The sequence below is a fragment of the Martes martes genome, assembly GCF_963455335.1.
Source record: "Martes martes genome assembly, chromosome: 1".
NCBI lineage: Eukaryota > Metazoa > Chordata > Mammalia > Carnivora > Mustelidae > Martes > Martes martes.
Genome location: NC_137888.1, coordinates 205,818,374 through 205,844,937, shown reverse-complemented (window position 1 = coordinate 205,844,937; position 26,564 = coordinate 205,818,374). Strand labels below are relative to the sequence as shown.

General features: G+C 39.8%; 1 protein-coding gene across 1 annotated transcript; it reads left to right on the top strand.

The window, feature by feature from the left end:
* Window positions 1-26,268, top strand: LOC308351421 (olfactory receptor 7A17-like; the record flags this gene model as incomplete). Its single annotated transcript, XM_080817059.1, has 2 exons — window positions 1-204; window positions 25,477-26,268. The coding sequence occupies 2 exons, from the start codon at window positions 1-3 to the stop codon at window positions 26,266-26,268; spliced, it is 996 nt and encodes a 331-aa protein (XP_080673185.1).
* Window positions 26,269-26,564: the final 296 nt, after the last annotated feature.

The following is a 26,564-nucleotide window of genomic DNA, read 5'->3' as shown; positions in this document are numbered from 1 at the left end:
ATGAAACCCAGCAATGATACAAGAATTTCAGAGTTTCTTCTTCTGGGGCTTTCAGAGGAACCAGAACTGCAACTCCTCATATTTGGGCTTTTCCTCTCCATGTACCTGATCACCGTGTGTGGAAACCTGCTCATCATCCTGGCTGTCCACTCTGACTCCCACCTCCACACCCCCATGTACTTCTTCCTGGCCAACCTGTCCTTTGTAGACATATTTTCCACTTCCACCACTGTCCCTAAGATGCTGACAAATATACAGACAGAAAGTAAAGTCATAACCTATGCAGGCTGTGTCACACAGATTTATTTTTTCATACTCTTTGCTGTGTTGGATATCTTTCTTCTGGCCATGATGGCCTATGATCGCTATGTGGCCATCTGTCACCCCCTACACTACATGGTCATCATGAACCCTCAGCTCTGTGGACTGCTGGTTCTGATCTCCTGGATCATGTGTATCCTGCATTCCCTGTTACAAACCTTAATGGTGTTGCGGCTATCCTTCTGTACAGAGGTAAGAATCCCCCACTATTTCTGTGAACTCAATCAGATGATCCAACTTGCCTGTTCTGATACCTTTCTTAATAATTTGGTGATGTATTTTGCAGCTGTCCTGCTGGGTGGTGGTCCTTTTGCTGGGATCCTTTACTCTTATTCTAAGATTGTTTCCTCCATATGTGGAATATCGTCAGCTCAGGGCAAGTATAAAGCATTTTCCACTTGTGCGTCTCACCTTTCTGTTGTCTCATTATTTTATTGTACAAGCCTAGGAGTATACCTTAGTTCTGCAGCTACCCAGAGCTCCCACGCAAGTGCAGTAGCCTCGGTGATGTACACTGTGGTCACACCCATGCTGAACCCCTTCATCTACAGCCTGAGGAACAAAGATGTAAAGAGGGCTCTGAAAACTTTCTTTGTGAAGGAGACTCTACATGGCCAATTGTCATAGGAAAGAACAAGTTCCTGAGATTGCTTAAGGTTAGCTTCCTGAGCAAAATGTTATTGAATAAGTGTTTTTATTCAGTTCCTAATGCCAATGTAAAATGACTACATTAGTGTTTAAAACACATTTATGCTCTGACAATTCAAGTGGTCAAAACTCTGAAATGGTGCTCAATGGGCTAAAAAAAATGTTTGCAAGACTTGGTTCATTCTGGAAGCTACAGGGAAGAATTCGTTTACTTTTGTATTCCAAAATTATTAAAATAGTGCAAAAAGCTTATAAATATATTTCTTATAATTAACAAATGCTTCACAGTAAGGGACGAAATGACAGCTCTAAATTTACAAGTATGAAATTCCTAATCATTTGGCAAATGTGTCAGAAAGCTGAGGTATGTCTTGCTCAAGGTTTTTTGTTTGTTTGATTGTTTTTTTAAAGATTTTATTTATTTATTTATTTGTCAGAGAGAGAGAGAGCATGCACAAGCAGGGGGAGTGGCAGGCAGAGGGAGAAGCAGGTTCCCCACTGAGCAAGGAGCCTGACGTGGAACTCAATCCCAGTATCCTGGGATCATGACCTGAGCTAGAGAGAGACATCCAAAAGACTGAGCCACCCAGGCATCCCTTGCTCAAGGTTTACATCAAAAAAGCTTAGTTCTCCTCGTTGAAAAGGAAAACAGTGATATTCTATAGATAGCAGGGCTGTGTGTCCAACACAAGTCAATATTTTGGAGATCAAAGGGATCTAATCCAGACACATTGCTCAGTCCTAGAGTTTGTGGAAAAGTTGAAGTCAGGGTTGGTATAAGGTGATGGAAGGTTGAACTCTGGGAGCAGCAGAGCTCCTGAGCAAGGGGTAATTAACTCTGGATTCACTTGGTTATAACCTAGTCTGTGAGGAAAACACAATCTCCAGGAAAATTTTCCTTCATGTCCACACCAGTGACCCATAGGAAAGTCATGTGCTTAGAGATTGGAGGAGCAGGAAGAAAACATGCATCATGAACAGACAGAGGAAGCTCTAAATATCTCCTGTGTAGCAGTCCCTCTGCCTGTGCCCCCTTGTCCAGAGACAAGATTGTTGTCTCTGGAATCCTAAGCCTGGCTGGAAAACTGATGCCAGCCTGCTTCCTGCCATCTTGTGAGGGGACAGAGTTTAGTCACTATCAACCCGACACAGGAGGAATTCAGACTGCAACATAGAGACCCCTCTTTCAGAGCCGCCATTCAGGTAAGTCCCAGAGCCCAGCGGGTCCTGCAGGCAAGGGTCAGACAAAATCCAAGTCTGCTGCATTTGCCTGAGGTCACCTGACAACCTCCAGCCTAGCCCAGAACCTAGAGATATCTATGCTCAATTGCTTACCTAATGAACTGATGAATGGATTCATTGATGATGTTAAAGAAAGAAGTGAATAGTGAGCTCAGCAGCATATGGGTGATTGCTGAAAATGAAGTGAAGGGATGGGAAGCATAAAGTACTTCTAGTAAAAATAGAACACAACCACTGAGTTTTGCAATTAAAGAGAATAAGAATATTAGGTATGAAGGGATGTCCAGTGAAGTCAGGACATTTCTTTTTTTTTCTTTAAAATGGGAATATTGGACTCTGTTTCCATACTGATGAGAAAAACCTAGACCAATTTATTTATTGCAGTAGGACCCTGCAACAGTAATTCATGAGACATACATTTTCACAGCATCCCCTGTTCCTCTGGGTATTCAAGTGAAAAAAATTATCTAACAATGAAAACTGTATGAAGGAGATCTGCTTTGAAATGATTTCATTACTAGGGGAGCTGAATATATTTGTGGATTAGTTATTCATTTTTTCTGTACTGTACATTGTCTCTACTATGTCGTTGCATTTGTACAGTGGAGTCAGGGTGGTTTATTCCTGCTTTTGATTGCATTCTTTCAAACAAGGAATCAGAAGAGGGGTTTCTATTTGTTTTACCAACTCTGTTGTTTGCATTGTGTTCTAGTGTGTATGTATTGACATATATGTGTTGAATTGTGTTATTAGTAGTATAGGCTCAGATCTGTCACTCAGTATATGGCATTCTTTATATTGCTTTTTTTTATATTATCCATCCTGAAATATTGAGCTGTCACTAATATTTTTTAATTGGCAGTCCTTGTAATAAACAAAAATGAAATAAATGATATTTTGTACATTTAGTACTAATAAATAACCTCTATCTGTACTTCCCATTTGCTTTTGCATCTCTGTCATTCCCCATGTGTCCTTTGTCTCTTTATGATGAAATCCATTTCTAAAAGTTGCATCATCTTTGACCTTCATCTCTTCTTTACATTTGACTGAAGATTGCCTTTACCTTCATAAGCATATTTCAATCAATGTATCTTTATGTAAGAAAAAATGATCACTTAGTGCTTACTCCCAGTTGTAAAGATCATTCACTCATATTCTTTTATTCCAAGTCTTTGGATGTTTAATCTGGAATTAGTGACCCATCTTGACAGCACTGAATTATTACTTTATGTCTTTACATACATTAGTTTTAGATTCTCATTGAATTTTGTTTTACACAGTTGTTTTGAAAACAGTATACTTGACTAATTTCATTCCTCCTGACAATCTTTATTCCTTAAGTTCTTACCGTCTTTAAAAACTTCTCTTCCTGAGTGAAATAAGTCAAGTAGAGAAAGTCAATTATATGGTTTCACTAACTTGAGGAACTTAAGGAATAGCATGGAGGTCATTACAAGAAGGAAGGGAAAAATGAAGGGGGGGAAATCAGACGGAGAGTCAAACTATGAGAGACTGTGTACTCTGAGAAAGAAACTGGGGGTATTAGGGGGGAGGGGGTTGGGGGATAAGTTGGCCCAGTGATGGGTATTAAGGAGGGTGCATATTGCATGGATCACTGGGTGTTATGTGTAAACAATGAATCTTGGAACACTGCATCAAAAATGAATGACATACTGTATGGTGACAAACATACATAATAATACATAAATAAATAAAAAAATAATAAAACCTAAAAACTCTTCCTAGATTATGCACACATACACATTCATACACTATACAAATGGATAAGTAGTATCCTACTCTCATCATAAATTGTCTTAAGTTTTAGGGCTGTCTTTTTTTCTACCTGTTTCCATTCTTCCTTTGATTCAATAATACCTCATGAACTTGCCTCCAGTCAACTAGGGTAATGCTGATTCTTTATTTAGAGTCTGCATAATATCTCATGATGTGGCTATGCTACTCACGATTTGAAAGCTTTTTCCATTCTTTCTCAGTATATTGCTTTATAACAATTCTACAAAAATATATGGAGATTGTTATGTTAAAAACTGGGTTCTCAGGGGGGGACAATCAAGATGGCAGAGAAGTAGCAGGCTGAGATGATATCAGGTAGCAGATCAGCTAGATAGTTTATAAAACCATTGCAAACACCTGCAAATCCAACAGGAGATCGAAGAGAAGAAGAGCAGCAATTCTAGAAATAGAAAATTGCCCACTTTCTGAAAGGGAGGACCTGCGAAGAAATGAATCCAAAGTGATGGGAAGATAGACTGCAGAGGGAGGGGCTAGCTCCCACCAAGAAGCGGAGCAATGGAGCACAAAAACAGAACTTTTAAAAGTCTGATTCACTGAGGGACATTGCTCCAGAGGCTAGCCGGGGTGAAGCCCTGGCAGGGACAGCGTGGTCTCAGGTCCTGTGGGGTCACAGAAGGATCAGAGGTGGCTGAGTGTTGCAGAGCTCACAGGTATTAGAGTGGGGAAGTCAGCTACAGAGACAGAGCTGAGGAGTGAGCTCTCAACTCAGGGTTACCTTAAACTGTGATCCATGGCACAGTCAGACCACTGCTCTTTGAGCTAGGACCCCACAAGACCCAGGGAGACCCCCCTGGAAGAGCTCAGAGATCTGCTCGGTTTGGAGACTCCAGGCGGGGCTTTGTGCCAGAGACAGAGACGCTTGGTCACAAGCTGGGTGAGCTCGGAGTGAAGCCAGAGGCCAGAGAAACGGGAAGATTGAGTGCTTTTCTCTGAGGGTGCACTGAGGACTGGGGCCCTTAGCTCTCTATTCCCTTCCATTGACCTACGTATCTGTTTTTATGCCAGTACCATACTGTCTTGATGATGACAGCTTTGTAATAGAGCTTGAAGTCTGGAATTGTGATGTCACCAACTTTGGCTTTCTTTTTCAATATTCCTTTGGCTATTCGAGGTCTTTTCTGGTTCCATACAAATTTTAGGATTATTTGTTCCATTTCTTTGAAAAAAATGGATGGGATTTTGATAGGGATTGCATTAAATGTGTAGATTGCTTTAGGTAACATAGACATTTTCACAATATTTGTTCTTCCAATCCATGAGCATGGAATATTTTTCCATTTCTTTGTGTCTTCCTCAATTTCTTTCATGGGTACTTTATAGTTTTCTGAGTATGGATTCTTTGCCTCTTTGGTTAGGTTTATTCCTAGGGATCTTCTGGTTTGGGGTGCAATCGTAAATGGGATTGACTCCTAATTCCTCTTTCTTCTGTCTTGTTGTTGGTGTAAAGAAATGCAACTGATTTCTGTGCATTAATTTTATATCCTGACACTTTACTGAATTCCTGTACAAGTTCTAGCAGTTTTGGAGTGGAGTCTTTTGGGTTTTCCACATATAGTATCATATCTTCTGGAAAGAGTGATAGTTTGACTTCTTCTTTGCCAATTTGGATGCCTTTAATTTCTTTCTGTTGTCTGATTGCTGAGGCCAGGACTTCCAGTACTATGTTGAATAGCAGTGATGATAATGGCATCCCTGCCGTATTCCTGACCTTAGCGGAAAAGCTCTCAATTTTTCTCCATTGAGAATGATATTTGTGGTGGGTTTTTCATAGATGGCTGATGTGTTTTGTTTTGTTTTGTTTTTATCCGTTCTGATACCCTGTGTCTTTTGATTGGGGCATTTAGCCCATTTACATTCAGGGTAACTATTGAGAGATATGAATTTAATGCCATTGTATTGCCTGTAAGGTGACTGTTACTGTATCCTGTCTCCATTCCTTTCTGATCTACTACTTTCAGGGTCTCTCTTTGCTTAGAGGACCCCTTTTAATATTTCCTGTAGAGCTGGTTTGGTGTTTACAAATTGTTTTAGTTTTTGCTTGTCCTGGAAGCTTTTTATCTCTCCTTCTATTTTCAATGATAGCCTAGCTGGATATAGTATTCTGGTCTGCATGTTTTTCTCACTTATTGTTCTGAATATATCATGCCAGTTCTTTCTGGCCTGCCAGGTCTCTGTGGATAAGTCTACTGTGAATCTCATATTTTTACCATTATATGTCACAGACTTTTTGCCACAGGCTGCTTTCAGGATTTTCTCTTTGTCGCTAAGACTTGTAAGTTTTACTATTAGATGACGGGGTGTGGACCTATTCTTATTGATTTTGAGGAGGGGTCTCTGAGCCTCCTGGATTTTGATGCTTGTTCCCTTTGTCATATTAGGGAAATTCTCTACAATAATGCTCTCCAATATGCCTCTGCTCCCTCTCTCTTTCTTCTTCTTCTGGAGTCCCAACTATTTTAATGTTGTTTCGTCTTATGGTATCACTTATCTCTCGAATTCTCCCCTTGTGGCCCACTAGATGTTTGTCTCTCTTTTGCTCAGCTTTTTATTCTCTGTCATTTGGTCTTCTGTATCACTAATTCTCTTTTCTGCCTCATTTATCCTAGCAGTAAGAGCTTCCATTTTTCATTGCACCTCATGTATAGCTTTTTTTATTTCAACTTGGTTAGATTTTAGTTCTTTTATTTCTCCAGAAAGGGCTTTTATTTCTCCAGACAGGTTTCCCTAATATCTTCCATGCCTTTTTTGAGCCTGACTAGCACCTTTAGAATCATCATTCTGAACTCTAGATCTAACATATTATCAATGTCTGTATTGATTAGGTCCCTAGCCTTTGTTACTGCCTCTTACTCTTTTTTTTTTTTTGTGGTGAGTTTTTCTGCCTTGTCATTTTTTCCAGATAAGAATATATGAAGGAGAGAATAAAATACTAAAAGGGTAAAAAAGACCCCAGGAAAATGTGCTTTAACCAAATCAGAAGAGACCCCAAATTGTGGGGGGAAGATAGGGGGCAAAAAGAAGTTCAGAAAAAAAATTGCAGAAAAAAAATAAAAATATAAAAAAGGAAATACATGTATTAGACTGGAGAATAGAACAGAGTTACCCACTTAATTTTGGGAGTATTTTGGTGTCTTAGAAGAAACTACTTCCCAATATTTTAAAGAATGAAAATACACACACACACACACACACACACACACACACACACACAAATAAGAGTAAACACGATGAAAGGATGGAATATGACTATAAAGATGAAAATATTTTTTAAAAATTTCTAAAAATGAGTTGATAAGATAGGTTGGTTGGGAGAATAAAGAAAAAGAAAGTGGAGAGAATTTGCTCAGGCTGGGGACTAGAACAAAGCCCTGTGCTAGATTTAGGGTATATTTTGATCTATTAGAAGTTATATCCCAAATTTTTTTAGAAGAAAAAACCCTCAAGCAGAGAGAGTCAATTATCATATGGTTTCACTTATTTGTGGAGTATAACAAATAACATGGAGGACATGGGGAGATGGAGAGGAGAAGGGAGTTGAGGGAAATTGGAAGGGGAGGTGGACCATGAGAGACTATGGACTCTGAAAAACAACCAGAGGGTTTTGAAGGGGCGGGGGGTGGGAGGTTGGGGGTACCAGGTGGTGGGTATTAGGGAGGGCACATATTGCATGGAGCACTGTGTGTGGTGCAAAAACAATGAATACTGTTACACTGAAAATAAAAAAGAAGAAGAAGAAGAAGAAGAAGAAGAAGAAGAAGAAGAAGAAACCCTATGTGTATACAAAAAATAAAGTTAGATACAATGAAGGATAAAATATGATTATAATAATGAATGTTCAAAAAAATTTTTAATGAAAGGTATTGTTAAGCTAAACTATTTAAAAAATATTAAAAGGGGGAAGAGTAAAAGTTAAAAAAATTTAGCATAAGAATAAAATAAAATTTAAAATAATTAATTAACTTTGCAAGACTAAAGAATCATGGGGATAAAGCTATGAATTTCATGCTTTGCTCTCTCCTCCTCTGGAATTCCACTCTTCTCCATAAGTGAACTTGGTTTTGGCTGGATTTCTTGCTGATCTTCTGCAAGAGGGGGCTAATTGTAGTGATTCTCAAGGGTCTTTGCCTGAGGCGGAATTGCACGGCCCTTGCCAGAGGCCAGGCTAAGTAATCCTTTCCGGCTCACTAGCTCTTGGGAGCTTTTGTTCCCTGAATACTTTCCGTAGAGTTCTGGAGGACAGTAATGAAAATGGCAGCCTCCCAATCTCCAGCCCGGAGGAGCCGAGAGCTCAGGGCCCCACTCCTCAGTGCACCCTCAGAGAAAAGTGCTCTATCACTCCCATCTCCCTGGTCTCAGGCCGTGCTCCAAGCTCACCCAGCCTGAGACCAAGCGTCTCTGTCTCTGGCACACAGCCCCACCTGGAGTCTCAAACCCAGCATATCCCTGCTGCTGTTCCAGGGGGGTCTCCCCAGATCTGCCACTTGTAGGGTCCCTGTTCAAAGAGCAGAGGCCTGACTGTGCCACAGATCACAGCTTAAGGTAACCCCTATTTGAGAGCTCACTCCTCAGCTCCGTCCTGTAGCTGGTTTCCCTGCTCTAATACTTGTGAGCTCTGTGATACTCAGACACCCCCAATCCTTCTGTGACCCCGTGGGACCTGAGACCATGCTGTCCCTGTGTGGGCTTCACCCTGGTTTAGTCTATTGAGCGATGTCCCTCAGTGGAGAAGACTTTTAAAAGTTCTGATTTTGTGCTCCATTGCTCTTCCACTTGCCAGAAGCCAGCCCCTCCCCCCGTGATCTATCTTCCCATCACTTTGGATTCACTTCTCCACAGGTTCTACCTTTCAGAAAGTGATTGATTTTCTGTTTCTAGAATTGCTGCTCTTCTTCTCTTCCATCTCAAAGGGTATGTTTTCTTCCTTAATTTCCAGCAATATTTCACCAGATAGATCTGAAGGTAATTCCTGATCCCGGTTCTGGCAGTGGGAACAAACCTCCCCACCCCCAGCCCATCCCCACTTCTGCAACACGCACAACTCTGCTTTGTCCAGTCCCAGGTTTAGTGCTGGTGAGGAGGAGGAAGTGGAGGAGGCAGCGACATGGCTGATCCTGGACCTCATCTTCTTTGTCCATTTGTCAGTTGAAGGCTATCTCAGCTCTTTCTACAGTTTGGCTGTTGTGGACATTACTGCTATGAAAATTGGGGTAGAGATGGCCCTTCTTTTCACTCCATCAGTATCTTTGGGGTAAAAACCCAGTAGTACAATTGCCAGGTCATAGGGCAGCTCTATTTTTAATTTTTTGAGGAATCTCCACACTGTTTTCCAAAGTGCACCAACTTGCATTCCCACCAACAGTGTAAGAGGGTTCCCCTTTCTCCACATCCTCTCCAACATTTATTGTTTCTTGTCTTGTTAATCTTTGCCATTCTAACTGGTTTAAGGTGGTATCCCAATGAGATTTTGATTTTAATTTCCCTGATGGGTAATGATGATGAACATTTTTTCATGTATCTGCTAGCCATTTCTATCTCTTCATTGGAGAAGTGACTGTTCATATCTTCTGCCCATTTTTTCACTTGATTACCTGTTTTTTGCATGGTGAGTTTAAGAAGTTCTTTATAGATCTTGGATATCAGCCCTTCATCTGTAGTGTCATTTGCAAATATCTTCTCCCATTCCATGGGTTGCTTCTTAGTTTTGTTGACTGTTTCCTTTGCTGTGCAGAAGCTTTTTAACTTGATGAAGTACCAAAAGTTCATTTTCACTTTTGTTTTCCTTGCCTTTGGAGACATGTCTTGAAAAAATTGTGGTGGTCGATGTCGAAGAGGTTACTGCCTGTGTTATTCTCTAGGATTTTGATGGATTCCTGTCTCACATTGAGGTCTTTCATCCATTTTGAGTTTATTTTTGTGTATGGTGTAAGAGAATTGTTGAGTTTCATTCTTCTGTACATAGCTGTTCAATTTTCCCAGCACAATTTATTGAAGAGACTGTTTTTCCACTGTAAATTTTTTCCTGCTTTGTCGAATATTATTTGACCATAGAGTTGAGGGTCCATATCTGGGCTCTCTACTTTGATCCATTAGTCTTTGTGTCTGTTTTTGTGCCAGTAACATGCTCTCTTGGTGATCACAGCTTTGTAATAAAGTTCGAAATCAGGCAATGTGATGCCTCTATCTTTGTTTTTCTTTTTCAAGATTTCCTTTGCAATTCAGGGTCTTTTCTGGTTCCATACAACTTTTAAAATTGTTTGTTCCAACTCTGAAAAATGACATGATATTTTTTGTGGAAGACCCAAGACTCCACCCCCAAATTACTAGAACTCACACAGCAATTCAGTAGTGTGGCAGGATACAAAATCAATGCACAGAAATCAGTTGCTTTCTTTTACACTAACAACGAAACTGTAGAAAGGGAAATTGGAGAATTGATTCCTTTTACAGTAGCAACAAAAACCATAGGATACCTTGGAAAAAACCTAACCAAAGTGGTAAAGGATCTATACTCAAAGAACTACAGAACTCTCATGAAAGAAATTGAAGAAGACACAAAAAGATGGAAAAACAGTACATACTCATGGATTGGAAGAATAAACATTGTTAAAATGTCTATGCTGCCCAGAGAAAGCTATACTTTCAATTTCGTCCTGATCACTCTAGAAACTACAGAATGCTTATGAAAGAAATCGAGGAAGACACAAAGAGATGGAAAAACATTCCATGCTCATGGATTGGAAGAATAAATATCATTAAAATATCTATGCTGCCCAGAGAAATCTACACTTTCAATGCAATCCCTATCAAAATACCAACGACATTTTCACAGAGCTGGAAGGAACAATTCTAAAATGTGTACAGACCAAGAAAAGACTCTGAATTACCATAGGATTGCTGAAAAAAAACAAATCAAATGTGGTGGCATCACAATGCCTGACTTCAAACCATTTTACAAAATTGTGATCACCAAGACAGCATGGTATTGTCACAAAAAAACAGACACATAGATGAATGAGACACAATAGAGACCCCAGAAATGACCCTCAACTCTAAGATCAACTAATCTTCAATAAAATAGGAAAGAACATCCAATGGTATGGTGGTTCTTAACTGGGGATATTTGGCCATGTCTGAAAGGCTGCTGCCAAACACCTGTAACCCACATGCCAGCACCCAGCAAAAGTAATTATCCAGCCCCACTGTGGACAGTGAGAAGGTGAGAAATAGGATTCTAGACCTGGTCTCACCTTCATTCTACACACAAATCACTGAGGTTTGTAGTTAAAATGCAAATTCTGACTCATCAGGTCTGCAGTGGGCCTGGAGACTGCATTTTTAACAAGATTTTATTTATTTGTTTATCTATTGAGAGCTGGGGGAGGGTCAGAGGGAGAAAGAGAATGTCAAGCAGACTCTGAGCTGAACAGGGAGCCTGACATGGGGCTCAATCTCAGGACCCTGAGATCATGACCTGAGCCAAATCCAAGAGTGGACACTTAACTGACTGAGCCTCCCCAACACCCATGAAGGCTCCCCTAGAGACAATGCATTTCTTTTTTTTTATCTTTTTTTTTATTTTAAAGCTTTTATTTATTTGAGATAGAGAGGGAGAATGAGATGGGGAGAGAGTCAGAGCGAGAAGCAGACTCCCTGGCAAGCTGGGAGCCCAATGTGGGAATTGATTCTGGGACTCCAGGATCATCACCTGAACTGAAGGCAGTTGCCTAACCAACTGAGAGACCCAGGAACTTAAGACCTTGCATTTCTAATAAGCTCCCAGGTGGTGTTGATGCTACACATCCTGGTCTGTGGAGCACAATTTGAGAGCAAGGCTGTGGGGCTGTGTTAGAGTCACATGTAGGTAGTTTCAGGGCTTCTCCACTGGGAATCTTCCTTGCACATATTTTTGAAAGAATGGTTTTTCACTCACTCTTTGGGTGGCGAAAAATTCTGCACTCAATTTTTTAAGTAAAAAGGCTCTTGGGAGATATCAAGTAATATATACTAAGAAAATTTTATAGTAGGCACAAGAAGGGCCTCCAAAAGATGTCATCCAGAAGAACATTTGAAAATGTTAGCTTACTTAGTGGGATAATTAAGATAGCAGATAGAATAAAGCTACTAGTCATTATTCTACAACAAGAAGATAAGCCTGGATTATCCATGTTGAACTAGAACAATTAAAATGGGCCTCTAAATGTGGAAGAGTGAGGAAGAAGAATGGAGTCGGAGAGACACCTGAAACTACTGTTGTGCTGGTTTTGCAGATGGAGGAAAGGCCATATGCCAAGCAATGCAGGAGCCACTAGACACTAGAGTGGAAAAGGGAATTTTCTCCCCAGAGCATTCAGAAGGATCATGGCCCACAGACATCATTATTTTAGGCCATCAGATGCCTTTCATGCTTCTGATCCCTAGAATTTTCAGAGAATTATTGGTTTTGAGACACTTACATGGATATTCATTATAACAGTAAAAGGAATCTATCACATATTTATCCAAGAAGATATTGTTCACAGGAACTGAGTTTGAGTCTCCCAAATCATTCAGTTACCTGACCTTGGGCCAAGGTATTTTGTATTGACTTCACACATTAAATAGAGAAATTGAAGTTAATTTTGGAGAGATTTGGCCCCATTCCATGGTACAGAGAATTTCCCACTGCATAGATATAAATATGGTTCTTATTTTGAAACCTTTGAAGCATTAAGGTAAAAGTAATTCATGATTAAAATTTAAGTTATGTGAAATTAATAAATCATTGAATGGTACATCAAAAACTGATGGTGTACTATATACAGTAGCTAACTGAACATAATTTAAAAAATGAAATTAAATTAAGTTGCCCTTAATTTTTTTAAGATTTATTCATTAATTTGAGGGGGGTAGATGGAGGATGAGGGATAGAGGAAGAGAGAGTGTGTACAGACTCTTCACTGAACTTGGACACTGATGTGAGTCTAGATCCCAAGATCCTGAGATCTTGACCTGAGCAGAAACCTAGTCTTGCACTTGACTGACTGCACCATCTAGCTGCCTCACCCTAAAATTTCTTTTACATTAAGTCGTCACTCACTCTACCTTTAATCTTTGTGTCAAAATGTCTACATTCTTTCCATTTCATGTTCGTGCCAGCATTCCTTTTCGTTTCAATATTCTGCAAATTTCAAGGTTTCTTTCAATATAATAGAAGAGACTATGAACAAGTGTGTATGTGTGCGAGCATGTTTATTTGAAAGAAAGATGTTCTCAGGCATCCACACTCATGTATATACACATACTCCTTACTCTCAGATATTTTCCCTGGACTTGACGAAGTGTATCCAACATTTTATTTATTCCTCACAAAATTCATTTCAAGCTCCACATTACCTTCAGAAATAAGGAAACAGATCACAGAAGGGAGGGAAAAATGAATGAGAAATCAGAGAGGGAAATAAACCATAACAGTCTCTGGATTCTGGGAAACAAATTGAGGGTTACAGAAGGGAGGAGTGTGGGTGGATGGGGTAACCAGTGATGGACATGAAGGAGGGCACATATTGTGATGAACACTGAGTATTATACACAACTAATGAACACGACATCAAAAACTAATCACTTATTTATGGAGCATAACAAATAATATATAGGACAAGGGTAGATGGAGAGGAGAAGGGAGTTGAGGGAAATTGGAAGGGGAGGTGAACCATGAGAGACTATGGAATCTGAAAAACAACCTGAGGGCTTTGAAGGGGCGGGGGGTGGGAGGGTGGGGGAACCAGGTGGTGGGTATTGGGGAGGGCACAGATTGCATAGAGCACTGGGTGTGGTGAAAAAACAATGAATAGTGTTATGCTGAAAATAAATAAAAAATTTAATTAAAAAAAACTAATGATGTACTATACGTTGGCTAACAGGACATTAAAAAAAAGAAATACAGAAATGGATGTCCAGGTAAATTACATTTTTAACAATACCATAAAAATGCAGGTAAACTTCAACTTCCTTTCTATCTTCTCTGGTTTCTACATATGGATCCATGCAGTATGCATGCTTAGTTCAAGTGCGATGACTTTAATGCAGAAAATTGTACGTGTAACATATGTGCAGCTTACTGTATGTAATTATGCTCCAATAATTTAGTTAGAATTTAAATTCTAATGGTGTATGATTTATGTCACATCAGGAGCACATGTAGCTGAGTCACACCTAACAGGGATGGGAGAAATGTCTTATAACTGGGAAGAAGAGAAAGTGTCACATATGGATATAGAAACAGCTAAATTCAATTAAGGCAATTTACATTTGGTAAATTATTTTTTCATAAACTGTAATATTAACCTACATATATAAATGAAATAAATATCATGTATTAGTTGAAGAAAGAAGGGAACTACAGCTCTACACAACATCATAGATGACCTTTAGAAATACAATATAGAGACTGATAAGTAGTGCAGAATAGATCAGAACAACTCCCCACCGGACAAACTCATTCAACTATAAAGGCATTATATGAAGACATGTGTTTTCAAAATGGCTATTTTCAGTCCTAGCAAAGAAATAAAATTATAAAAGCAACCAGAACTGAGAGATATGATGAAAATCTGCTTCTTCCCATTCTAGGCATTTTTACTGATAATTGGGGAAAGAATTCATAATTACTTTGTTATTGAAGTTTATCAGAGAGAGCAGAAGATTAAAAATGTGTTACTTAAATGTATGGAGAAGTTGATTTCAAACAAATGAAAATGCTAGGAAATGAATAGAAGGAGCAGACTTTACTTCCTCAGTCTGATAGAAGAACAGCCATTACTGGCTCTGAGACTGTGAGCCCTGCAATCATGGGCACTTCTTTGGCCACAGAACGATGGGCCATTACATCACTAGAATGCCATTGATCTTCTTCAGCGCTTTCTTGTCTCTGTTCCTCAGGCTGTAGATGAAGGGGTTCAGCATGGGCATGACCTCCAATTACATCATTGAGATTTTTGCACCTGCGTGGGAGCTCAGGGAGCAGCAGAGCTAAAATACACACCTAGGTTGGTACAATAAAATAAGGAGACAACTGAGATGTGAGATGCACAGGTGGAAAATGCTTTATACTTGCCCTGAGCTGATGAGATTATAAGCATGGAAGAAACTACCTTAGAGTAAGAGTAAAGAGTAAAGTAAAATATCTTAGAATAAGAGTAAAGTCCTCAGGGAGGGAACTGCCAACCAGCAGTACAGCTGCAAAATACATCACCATGTTATTCTGAAAGGTGTCAGAATAGACAAATTGGATCATTGAGTTCACAGTTCACAATTCCATTATAAATGAAATTGATTCCTTAATTTCCCTTTCTTCAGTTACGTTATTAGTGTATAGAAATCCAGCTGATTTCTGTGCATTGATTTTGTATCATGCCACATTCCTGAATTGCTGTATGAGTTACAATAACTTGGGGGTGCAGTCTTTTGGGATTTCCACAACAAGTATCACATCATCTGTAAAGAGAGAGAGAGTTTGACTTCTTCTTTGCCAATTTGAATACCTTTTATTTCCTTTTGTTGTCTGGTTGCTGAGGCTAGGACTTCTAGTACTTTGTTGAACAATAATGGTGAGAGTGGAATCCCTGTCATGTTCCTGACCTTAAGGGAAAAGCTCTGTTTCTCCCCATTGAGAATGATATTCACTGTAGGCTTTTCATAGAAGGCTTTGATAATATTGAGGTGTGTTGCCTCTATGTCTATACTTTGAAGAGTTTTAATCAAGAAAGGGTGCTGTATTTTTGTCTTTTAAAGTGTGGAGAATCACAGGGAAAGGGAGGGAAAACTGGGAAGAAATCAGAGGGAAAGAGACAAACCATATAAGACTCTTGGCTCAGGGAAACAAACTGAGGGTTACGGAAAGGGAGTTGGGTGGGGGATGAGTACCTAATGAATCATTGAACACTACACCATATCTTTTTTTGGGGGGGGAGCTTTCTTTTTTTTCCCAAAGATTTTTTTTTAATTTCTTTTCAACATAACAGATTCATTTTTTTGCACCAAACCCAGTGCTCCATGCAATACCTGCCCTCCTTTTTTTAAAAAAATTTTTTAAGGAGTTTATTTATTTATTTGACAGAGAGAGAGATAACAAGTAGGCAGAGAGGCAGGCAGAGAAGGGGGGGTAAGCAGGCTCCCCACTGAGCAGAGAATGCCCGATGCGGGGCTCGATCCCAGGACCCTGGGATCATGACCTGAGCCGAAGGCAGAGGCCTTAACCCACTGAGCCACCCAGGCGCCCCTACCTGCCCTCCTTAATACCCAACACCTGGCTCCCCCAACCTCCGACCCCCTGCCCCTTCAAAACCCTCAGGTTGTTTTTCAGAGGCCATAGTCTCTCATGGTTCACCTCCCCTTCCAATTTCCCTCAACTCCCTTCTCCTCTCCATCTCCCCATGTCCTCCATGTTCTTATGCTCCACCAATAAGTTAAACCATATGATACTTGACTCTCTCTGCTTGATTAACTTCACTCAGCATAATCTCTTCCAGTCCCGTCCATGTTGCTATAAAAGTTGGGTATTCGTCCTTTCTGATGGAGGCATAATACTCCATAGTGTATATGGACCACATCTTCCTTATCCATTCGTCCATTGAAGGGCATCTTGGTTCTTTCCACAGTTTGGCGACTGTGGACATTGCTGCTATAAACATTGGGGTACAGATGGCCCTTCTTTTCACTCCATCTGTATCTTTGGGATAAAGACCCAGTAGGGCAATTGCAGGGTCATAGGGAAGCTCTATTTTTAATTTCCTGAGGAATCTCCACACTGTTCTCCAAAGTGGCTGCACCAACTTGCGTTCCCACCAACAGTGGAAGAGGGTTCCCCTTTCTCCACATCCTCTCCAACACACGTTCTTTCCTGTCTTCCTAATTTTGGTCATTCTAACTGGTGTAAGGTGGTATCTCAATGTGGTTTTAATTTGAATCTCCCTGATGGCTAGTGATGATGAACATTTTTTCATGTGTCTGGTAGCCATTTGTATGTCTTCATTGGAGAAGTGTCTGTTCATATCTTCTGCCCATTTTTTGATATGATTATCTTTTTTGTGTGTGTTGAGTTTGAGGAGTTCTTTATAGATCCTGGATATCAACCTTTTGTCTGTACTGTCATTTGCAAATATCTTCTCCCATTCCGTGGGTTGCCTCTTTGTTTTGTTGACTGTTTCCTTTGCTGTTCAGAAGCTTTTGATCTTGATGAAGTCCCAAACGTTCATTTTCGCTTTTGTTTCCTTCGCCTTTGGAGACATATCTTGAAAGAAGTTCCTGTGGCTGATATAGAAGAGGTTACTTCCTATGTTCTCCTCTAGGATTCTGATGGATTCCTGTCTCACATTGAGGTGTTTTATCCATTTCAAGTTTATCTTTGTGTACGGTGTAAGAGAATGGTCGAGTTTCATTCTTCTACATATAGCTTCTACATATAGCTGTCCAGTTTTCCCAGCACCATTTATTGAAGAGACTGTCTTTTTTCCACTGGATTTTTTTTCCTGCTTTGTCGAAAATTATTTGACCATAGAGTTGAGGGTCCATATCTGGGCTCTCTACTCTATTCCACTGGTCTATGTGTCTGTTTTTATGTCAGTACCATGCTGTCTTGGTGATCACAGCTTTGTAGTAGAGCTTGAAATCAGGTAACATGATGCCGCCAGTTTTATTTTTGTTTTTCAACATTTCCATCAAAATCCTAGATACCTCTTTGATATCAGCCACAGCAACTTCACTCTCTTTCTTATTTCACTTTTCAGTGGCTATCTGCCTTTTTTAAAAAATTTCTTTTCAGCATAACAGAATTCATTGTTTGTGCACCACACCCAGTGCTCCATGCAATCTGTGCCCTCCATAATACCCACCACCTGGCTCCCCCAACCTCCCACGCCCCGCCCCTTCAAAACCCTCAGATTGTTTTTCAGAGTCCATAGTCTCTCATGGTTCATCTCCTCTTCCAATTTCCCTCAACTCCCTTCTCCTCTCCATCTCCCCTTATCCTCCATGTTATTTGTTATGCTCCACAAATAAGTGAAACCATATGATGATTGACTCTCTCTGCTTGACTTATTTCACTCAGCATAAACTCTTATCTTCCTTTCTTGTTTGGTGGCCCTTCTTCCACCTTCAAAGCCCATGGCCCAAAGTCTTAAAATGTCACTCTGATTCCAATTCTTTGTCCTCCTTCTTCCACATTTAGAGTGCCATTGTGATTACACTAGTATATCTGGATAATCCAGGTTAATGTTTTTATACTGAAATCAGTGATTAGTAGCCTTTATCCATCTTCTGGCTGAATTCTCCTTGCAAGAGAAAAAAACATTTTCAAACACTCTTTGGATTAAGATGTGGACATCTTTTGGAAGCCCATATTCTGCCTACTATAAAGTCTTCTTCAAATTTATAAATTTTTGATGTCACTTAAGAGCCTTTATATAAAAGAATTGAATACAGAATATATCAAACCCTATAGACTTATGTGAAAGCCTTTTCTTTCAAAATTACAAACACAGAAGATCCCTTGTGGAGAAGACCTAAAACTATGTACCCATCATCTAACACAGGAACACAGCCTTGCTCTCAAACTGTGCCCCACGGACTTGGTTCTATGTGTCAACACTGATAACTTGTTAGAAATGCTGAGTCCCTAGGCCCACAGGAGACTTGGTGAGTCAGAATTTGTGTTTTAGCTACAAACTTAGATGATTTGTATGCATAATGAAGGTAGAGAAGTGCTCCTCTAGAATCGTATTTCTCACCTTCTCAATGTTGATATTTGGAGCTGGATAAATATTTGTCTTGGAGATTATAAATGTTTAGTTGCATCCTTTCAGACATGACCCAAATATCCCCAAAGGTATACTATGTCTGGTTGAGAACCACTGTGCCAGAGTTTGATACAAGAAGCATTGTGACAGAAGTCCAATCAAGGCTTCTTCCAGTATAACTGTGATATTGTAATTTATGCTAAAAAATATATACATTTGGTCTTCATCCCCATTTCCAGCATAGAGCTTCTAAAACTTTGAATTTCCTAAGTGATGAGAGCCATAAAGATGTCTTTCAGTAGGTTAATGAAGTGACTTTAGGAAAGTAACTACGGAGAGGGGCAGCTTTCCAGGAGGACCAACCATGTGATTAGAGAACCAGAACTTCAGTTCCCATTCCCTGACTTCCTGGGATGGGAGAGGGGCTGGAGATGGAGTCTCATCACCAATGATTTAATCAATCATGTCTATATGAGGAAGCTTCCATGAAACCCAAAAGAATGATTCAGAGAACACTCAGGTTAGTGAACATATGGAGAATGGTAGAATGGTATACCTGGAGAAGGCATGGAAGCCCCATACATTTTCCCTATACCTTGGTTTATGCATGTCGTCCATCTGGAATCATCTCTCCCCTGAGGCAGCATGGTTCAGGAGGGAAATACAGAAGAAATGCACATAAACTTGAGCATGCACAAGGTCACCTACTGAGTCCATCAGGTGACCACCTAAGGTCAGACCTGAGGTGAGCATGTGGATTCTTGGTAGAGAAGATATAAAAATAACTATCCCTGACTCAAACACTGAACCACAGCCCTAGTACTCAAAGACTGGTTTACAGACAAGGACTGGTAGCATCAGTAGCAATTGGGAAACAGTTGCAATTACAGGATCTCTGGGCCTCACCCACATTCTGCCAAATCAGAATCTGATATTGAACAGGATCCTCAAGTGAATCAAACACATGTTAATGTTGGAGAAGTTCTGGTCTAAAATAGTGTTTCTCATCCTCTCCACTGTTGACATTTTTTTTCAATTTTTTATTTATTTTCAGCGTAACAGTATTCATTGTTTTTTCACCACACCCAGTGCTCCATGCAATCTGTGCCCTCCCTAATACCCACCACCTGGTTCCCCCACCCTCCCACCCCGCCCCTTCAAAACCCTCAGGTTGTTTTTCAGAGTCCATAGTCTCTCATGGTTCACCTCCCCTTCCAATTTCCCTCAACTCCCTTCTCCTCTCCATCTACCCTTGTCCTCTATATTATTTGTTATGTTCCACCAATAAGTGAAACCATATGATACTTGACTTTCTCTGTTTGACTTATTTCACTCAGCATAATCTCTTCCAGTCCTGTCCATGTTGCTACAAAAGTTGGGTATTCGTCCTGTGTTGACATTTGAAGTAGATAATTCATTGTGGTGGGGGTCATCCTGTGCATTGTGGGATATGGGGCAGCAACACTGTACTCAAGCCTCTAGGTGCCAGTAGCACCTCCCTAGTTATGACTAGTTATGACAAGATTTCTCCATATCTTGTCAAGGGTTCTCTGGAGGCAAAATTGTCCCTGGTTGAGAACCACTGACCTAGAGTGTGAGAACTAGAGATATCTTGGTGGAGTTCCAGTCAAAGCTCATTCCTCCCTCAACTCTTAACTCTGGGTAGCTCATTTGACACTTCTGAACCCCACTTTTCAAGTGTAGATTAAGGTTAATTATAGTACAGACCTTACAAAGTGGACTTTGCAAAAATGAAAAAAAAATTTCAAATAAGATCCTAACTCAGTGTGTGGCACGTAAAGCAATCCAAATATCTTATAATTAACAAACTTTTTAAAATTGGGCACTAAATGGCAGTTCTGAATTTGTGTCATCAGTATGATTCACATGATTGATCAGTCAAAAGCATCATGGAGACAAGGCACTGTATCCATATGTTTATGGCAAATTAACATACCCCTTTCACCTGTTGAAGAGGGGAATAGAAATTTTCTAGAGATATAAGAAGATCTTCTCTGCCATAACACAATACTTTGGAGGTCTATGAGACCCAGATAAGCAAATTCCTCAGTCCTAGATTTGGAAAAAACATTAACTAAAAATTGGGATAAGATGCAAAGTGGTTAGAGCTCTGGAAGGCAAGCAAGATTGTGGAGAAGTAATAACAACAAATTTCACCTGACTACTAATTTGGTCTCCTGGGAACATAGAATTGGCAGGAAGAAACTTTTTTTCCATCCAGACCAGTGGCCCACAGGGGAATAATATGCTCAGAGGTGGAGGTAACAATGCAAACAGTGCCTAATGACCAGAGACAGGGATCTGTAAATATCTCTGCTGCTTCAATCCCTTACCATGGTGCATCCTTGTGTGGGAAAGGATATGGTTCTTGTTTTGGGGTACTCTATGTCTGTCTGGGGGACCCATGCTTCACTCCTTCCTGCTGTCCTGTCAGGGAACAGAGCTTCTGCCTCCATCATCAGCTATCCAGGGACAAATTTTAACCTCCACAAAGAGACTTTCATCCTGCAGACCCAAGCCAGGTGAGTATCAGAGCTCAGCAGGTATTTCAGGGAAGGATCGGAGGGAATGGATTCTGACACTCTTTACCTGAGGTCAACTGAGAGCCCAGCCAGCCTATTCCAGAGTCAAGAGACTATATTTTTGTTTGCTGGGTTGATTATTAAGTTTAAAAATAATTAACTTAGTATATTTTATTATTATTAATTTTTAAAAGAATATAGATCTTCAAATTATTTATTATGTTTCTTATTTCAGCTTAAAGATTTTATTTAATTATTTGAGAAAGAGCAAGAAATAGAGAGCATGAGCAGAGGGGATGTGGGTGGGGGAGAAGCAGATGTCCCCCTTAAGCAGGGAGCCTGATGTGGGACTAGATCCCAGGACCCTGTGATCGTTACCTGAGCCAAAGGTAGATGCTTAATTGACTGAGCCACCCAAGCACCCTATTTAATATATTTTAGAAAGAAGTGTTCATTGGACTCAGCATTATAAGATCATGGTTAACAATACATGGTAGAAATCATGAGAGACTGTGGACTCTGAGGAACTAACTGAGGGTTTTGGAGGGGAGGGGGTGGAAGGTTGGGTGAGCCTGGTTGTGGGTATTGTGGAGGCCACATATTGCATGGAGCACTAGGTGTGGTGCATACACAATGAATTCTGGAACACTGAAAAGAAATTTTAAAAAATAAATAAAAATTTTTAAAAAACAATATATGGTGGGAATGGAAGTCCAGTTGGATGAGACTGTGCAAGTACTAGAGGGCATAAAGTGGTTCCAGTGAAATTAGAATATATTCAAGGATTTTTGCAGCTAAGGGAGTAGAGAAACAAGGCATTAGGCTCGGAGGTGTGAGCAGGGAGCAAGAACATTTTTTTTTAAATTTTCAGGTATTGGTGTATTTAGTTTGTTTTGTATTTATTAGAAAGATCCAGCCCCATGGATGGTTATACTACCTTGTGACAGCAGTTTCTGAGACATACATTTTACAGTATCATCTCTCCCACTGATATTCCCTAGGGTGAAAATGTACCTAAATGCAAAAGGGGATATGCCAAAGAGCATCACTTTGACACTATTTTATTACTGAGGAGGCTAATATATTTTTTGCTTTATTTTTCATTTACTTCCTATATGCAAATTGTTTTCACAAGTACATTGCTTTCATATACTGGGATCTGGTGTCTTTATTGTGTTTTGGTTGCATTCTTTCAAAAAAAAAAAAAGAATGGTAATGTTTTCACCAAGTTTGCTGTTTGCCTCTTACTCTTTGTATTGTATATAGATGTATTGATGGGATTCAGTGAAAGCCTACCTATTTCGTGTGGTCAGATCTATCATTTGGTCACATCGTGTTCCCCTCATTGCTTTAAAGTACTGAAATTCTTCTGCATCCTGAGTAGTAAGAGTTGATTTTTATACATATTGTCATCTTATTGCACATCTAATAGTCCCTATTTCTACCATTTTATATTTTGGAATTAGATCTGTTTTTTTTTTAAATAACAATCACCTTCTGTCATTATGTGAAACACACTCTTTTGTATTCAACTGAAGATCTCCTGCATCTTTACCATAAGCATGATTGAGTCCATTCATGGTCACATATGATCAAACTACAATTTTAGCTACTATCTCTTGCGATGTATATTAAAAAGAATGTTTTCCTATTCTTTTACCTCCAAGCTTTTATTTCATTTCATCCTGAACAAGAGTCCCATGTTGATGTGATTGTTGCTATTGAATATCTTGTTTGTAAGATGTTAGTATTAGATTATTGTTCATTTTGTTGAAGACAATTATTTGAATCCACCATATTTAACTTGATTTATTTTCCCTAGCTTTCTATTTAACGAATTCTCATTTCTTTTAAACTTGTTTCTATACAAATGTGCACTTTTGTGAACACAAAGAGTCAAACAAAGCAAGGGACGCCCTGCTCCTTTGGATCATAGGTTATAATGGAGAACAGGGAACTAAGTGCTAGTATGACACAAGGTCTTCAAGGATAAATCATATATAGAAAGGGGGTAGATTGTCACAGAACATGCCAGATTTTACAGAGTATGGTCTGACAAGGTTTCTTCATGACATGCAAGGAACAGAAAACCAGGACGAGTGAGGACCCATTGGATTTTGTGTCAAACAAAAATCAAAACCCAAAGCCCATCATAATAAAGGAAGGAATGCCATCAAGGAAAGTAAGAAGAGCCAAAATCATCCACAATTAGATCAGGGACATGGGGTAGACCCCATGAGGAGGACAGTGGAGCAGTCAAGATGGGATCCCTGGAGTCTGATGTAACCTTAGCACTCACACTGACAACCTTTTCCCTCTGCATACTGGTCTTCTGATAGACTCTTCATTGATACTCTTTTCCCACATTAGCCACCACTGGACTTCTACTAAAACCATTTTTTTTCTTTTACTGAAGTGGATTCCATTTTTTTTCCTGTCCACAGTAAACATGCCTTTTATATTAAGATGAAGTATATATGCACATGCAAACACACAAATCCACATGTATGTACACACACACACATAAACACAACTGAACAGAGAATAACCATTCATACACTAAGAGGAAGGAACTCTGCTCAACTTTTTACATATATGGACTCAATCTATTGACCATCTTAGGAGGATGGATACCACTACCGCCACTATTCTTATGAGAATATTACAATTTTAGAATGAGTTGGTTGTCTTCCCAAATTCAAACGGCTACTGTGTGGTAGATCCAGGATTCAAAACTCATTCACTAATCGCAAAATTTTGCATTCAATATCATTTGGGAAAGTATTTTACCATTTAATCTTGATTAATACCTTCTTTTTTTGTACCTTGTGTATTTCCTTTAGTCAATGTATTTTTCCTTTTATTCATATATCTAGTGGGTGTTCATATATTAAGGGTGTTCATACATTAAGGTTCATACATACATTAAGGGTGTTCATACATTAAGGTTCATACATAAATATATCACTCTTTTCTCTTTTAGACTAATGGGTTTTTGCTGCCTTATTAGTTATTCTGGGCATCAAAGGATTGGAAGACAGCCAGAACCAGGGAATATTTCACGTCTTCATGTTCTCTCAGGGACCAGCTGGGCTTATTAGACCTTTCTCCCCCTTCTTTTTCTCTTCCTTTAAAATTTTTATACTTCTCTAAATACAGGACAAACTGGTTGTATTTAAATGAAGCACCAATTTACATGTTCATGGGAGTCTTACCAACTGGAATTTGGGGACTTTTCTATATTCCTTAGGGTACTGATAGCTTGATGTTGAGAGCTTAACTAATATCATTTCTTTCCTAAATATGTAGCTGGAGGTGAGAAGATCCTGGTAGTTACATGGCCCCAGGAGTCTGTAGTGTGCCAATATGGGACCCTTAAAATACACCTCCAGGGTGTTAACCAACACTTGAAAATAAGGAATGGATCCCTCTTTATTGACAGTTTTTCTAGGAGAAAAATTAATGAAGTGCAAGGAACATCACATGAATGGACTCCCTTCCTTCTTGAAGTCTCAGGTGCCACCTTGTTCAACATTCCCTGACATCACCTCTCATCACTCTCCCTCTTGCTGGTCTCCTGACCACACTAGCTCCATTTTTAGACCTGTCTGAAACAAGTTCTTTCCTCAGGTCTTTGCACTGGCTCCTTTTCCTACAGGGCACACATCCCCCAGATAAACTTGTGTCTTCTGTGCAGATTTCCCTGAGGTCTGTCTTCAAATGTCACCTTGTGTTGAGGTCTTCCTGAAGTCCCAGTAAAGGGCACACCTCATCCAATTTCTTTAATCCAATTTCTTTAATGCCTGCATTTTTCCCTATATAAATATATTTTCCCATGTAAATATAGCACTTCTGCCATGTTACTAATGTCTGTTTGTATTAAAATTAATCATTTTTTCCTAATTTCAAGTCATTACAACCATGACACAGGACATGGCAATGATACCCAATTTTCAGGATTTCTTCTTCTGGGATTATCAAACAAACCAGAATTGCAGCTCCCCATATTTGGGCTTTTCCTCTCCATGTACCTGATCACTGTGTTTGGAAACCTGCTCATCATCCTGGCTGTCAGTTCTGACTCTCAACTCCACACCCCCATGTACTTCTTCCTTGCCAACTTATCCTTTGTAGACATCTGTTTCACAACCACCACCATCCCAAAGATGTTAGCGAATATACAGACACAGAGCAAAGTTATAACCTATATAGGATGCATCAGCCAGGTCTGCTTTTCCTTAATCTTTGCAGGCTGGGATGACTTACTCCTGGCTGTGATGGCCTACGACCGTTTTGTGGCCATCTGCCACCCCCTGCAGTACACGGTCATCATGAACCCCTGGGTCTGTGGAGTCCTGGCTCTGGTGTCCTGCATCATTAGTGTTCTGAATTCCTTATTACAGAGCTTGATGTTGTTGCATCTTTCCTTCTGTTCAGAGGTGGAAATCCCCCACTTCTTCTGTGAACTCCATCAGATGATCCAACTTGCTTGCTCTGATACCTTTCTTAATGACACAGTGATGTATGTTTCAGCTGTACTGCTGGCTGGTGCACCCCTTGCAGGGATCCTTTGTTCGTACTCTAAGATTATTTCATCCATACGAAAAATCTCATCAGCTGAGGGCAAATACAAAGCATTTTCCACCTGTGCATCCCACCTCTCAGTCGTCTCCTTATTTTATTGTACGGTCCTGGGAGTGTACCTTAGCTCTGCGGCTACCCAGAGCTCCCACACAAGTGCAGTAGCCTCGGTGATGTACATGGTGGTCTCACCCATGCTGAACCCCTTCATCTACACCCTGAGGAACAGAGACATAAAAGAGGCTCTAGTAAGATTCTTCAGGAGGGCACCTATAAAAGGGACAATTGTCCTGGTGGTGAAGAAGTGCCTTGATTGCAGGACTCAAAGCCATGATTTTTGATCATTGTGATATAGAGTCTGCTCCTTTTTCCAGGAACTTCTATTTCTTACAATTCAACTTCTCTATACAATTTCAGAATACTCCATTTAGTAAGCTTTCTGCTCTGTCTGAAAAACAATTTTCCCCTAGGTACATTTTCATATGTTACCACAGTTCTTCCAAAGCTTGGATTGGAAATATTTGAAAACTGTTTCTTTTACAAGACCACTTTGATATCTGAAAAATTTTTTCTTTTCAAACGACATATATCATGCCAAGTAAAATTTCCCTAGATTTCCTGAAGGAATAATCACGAG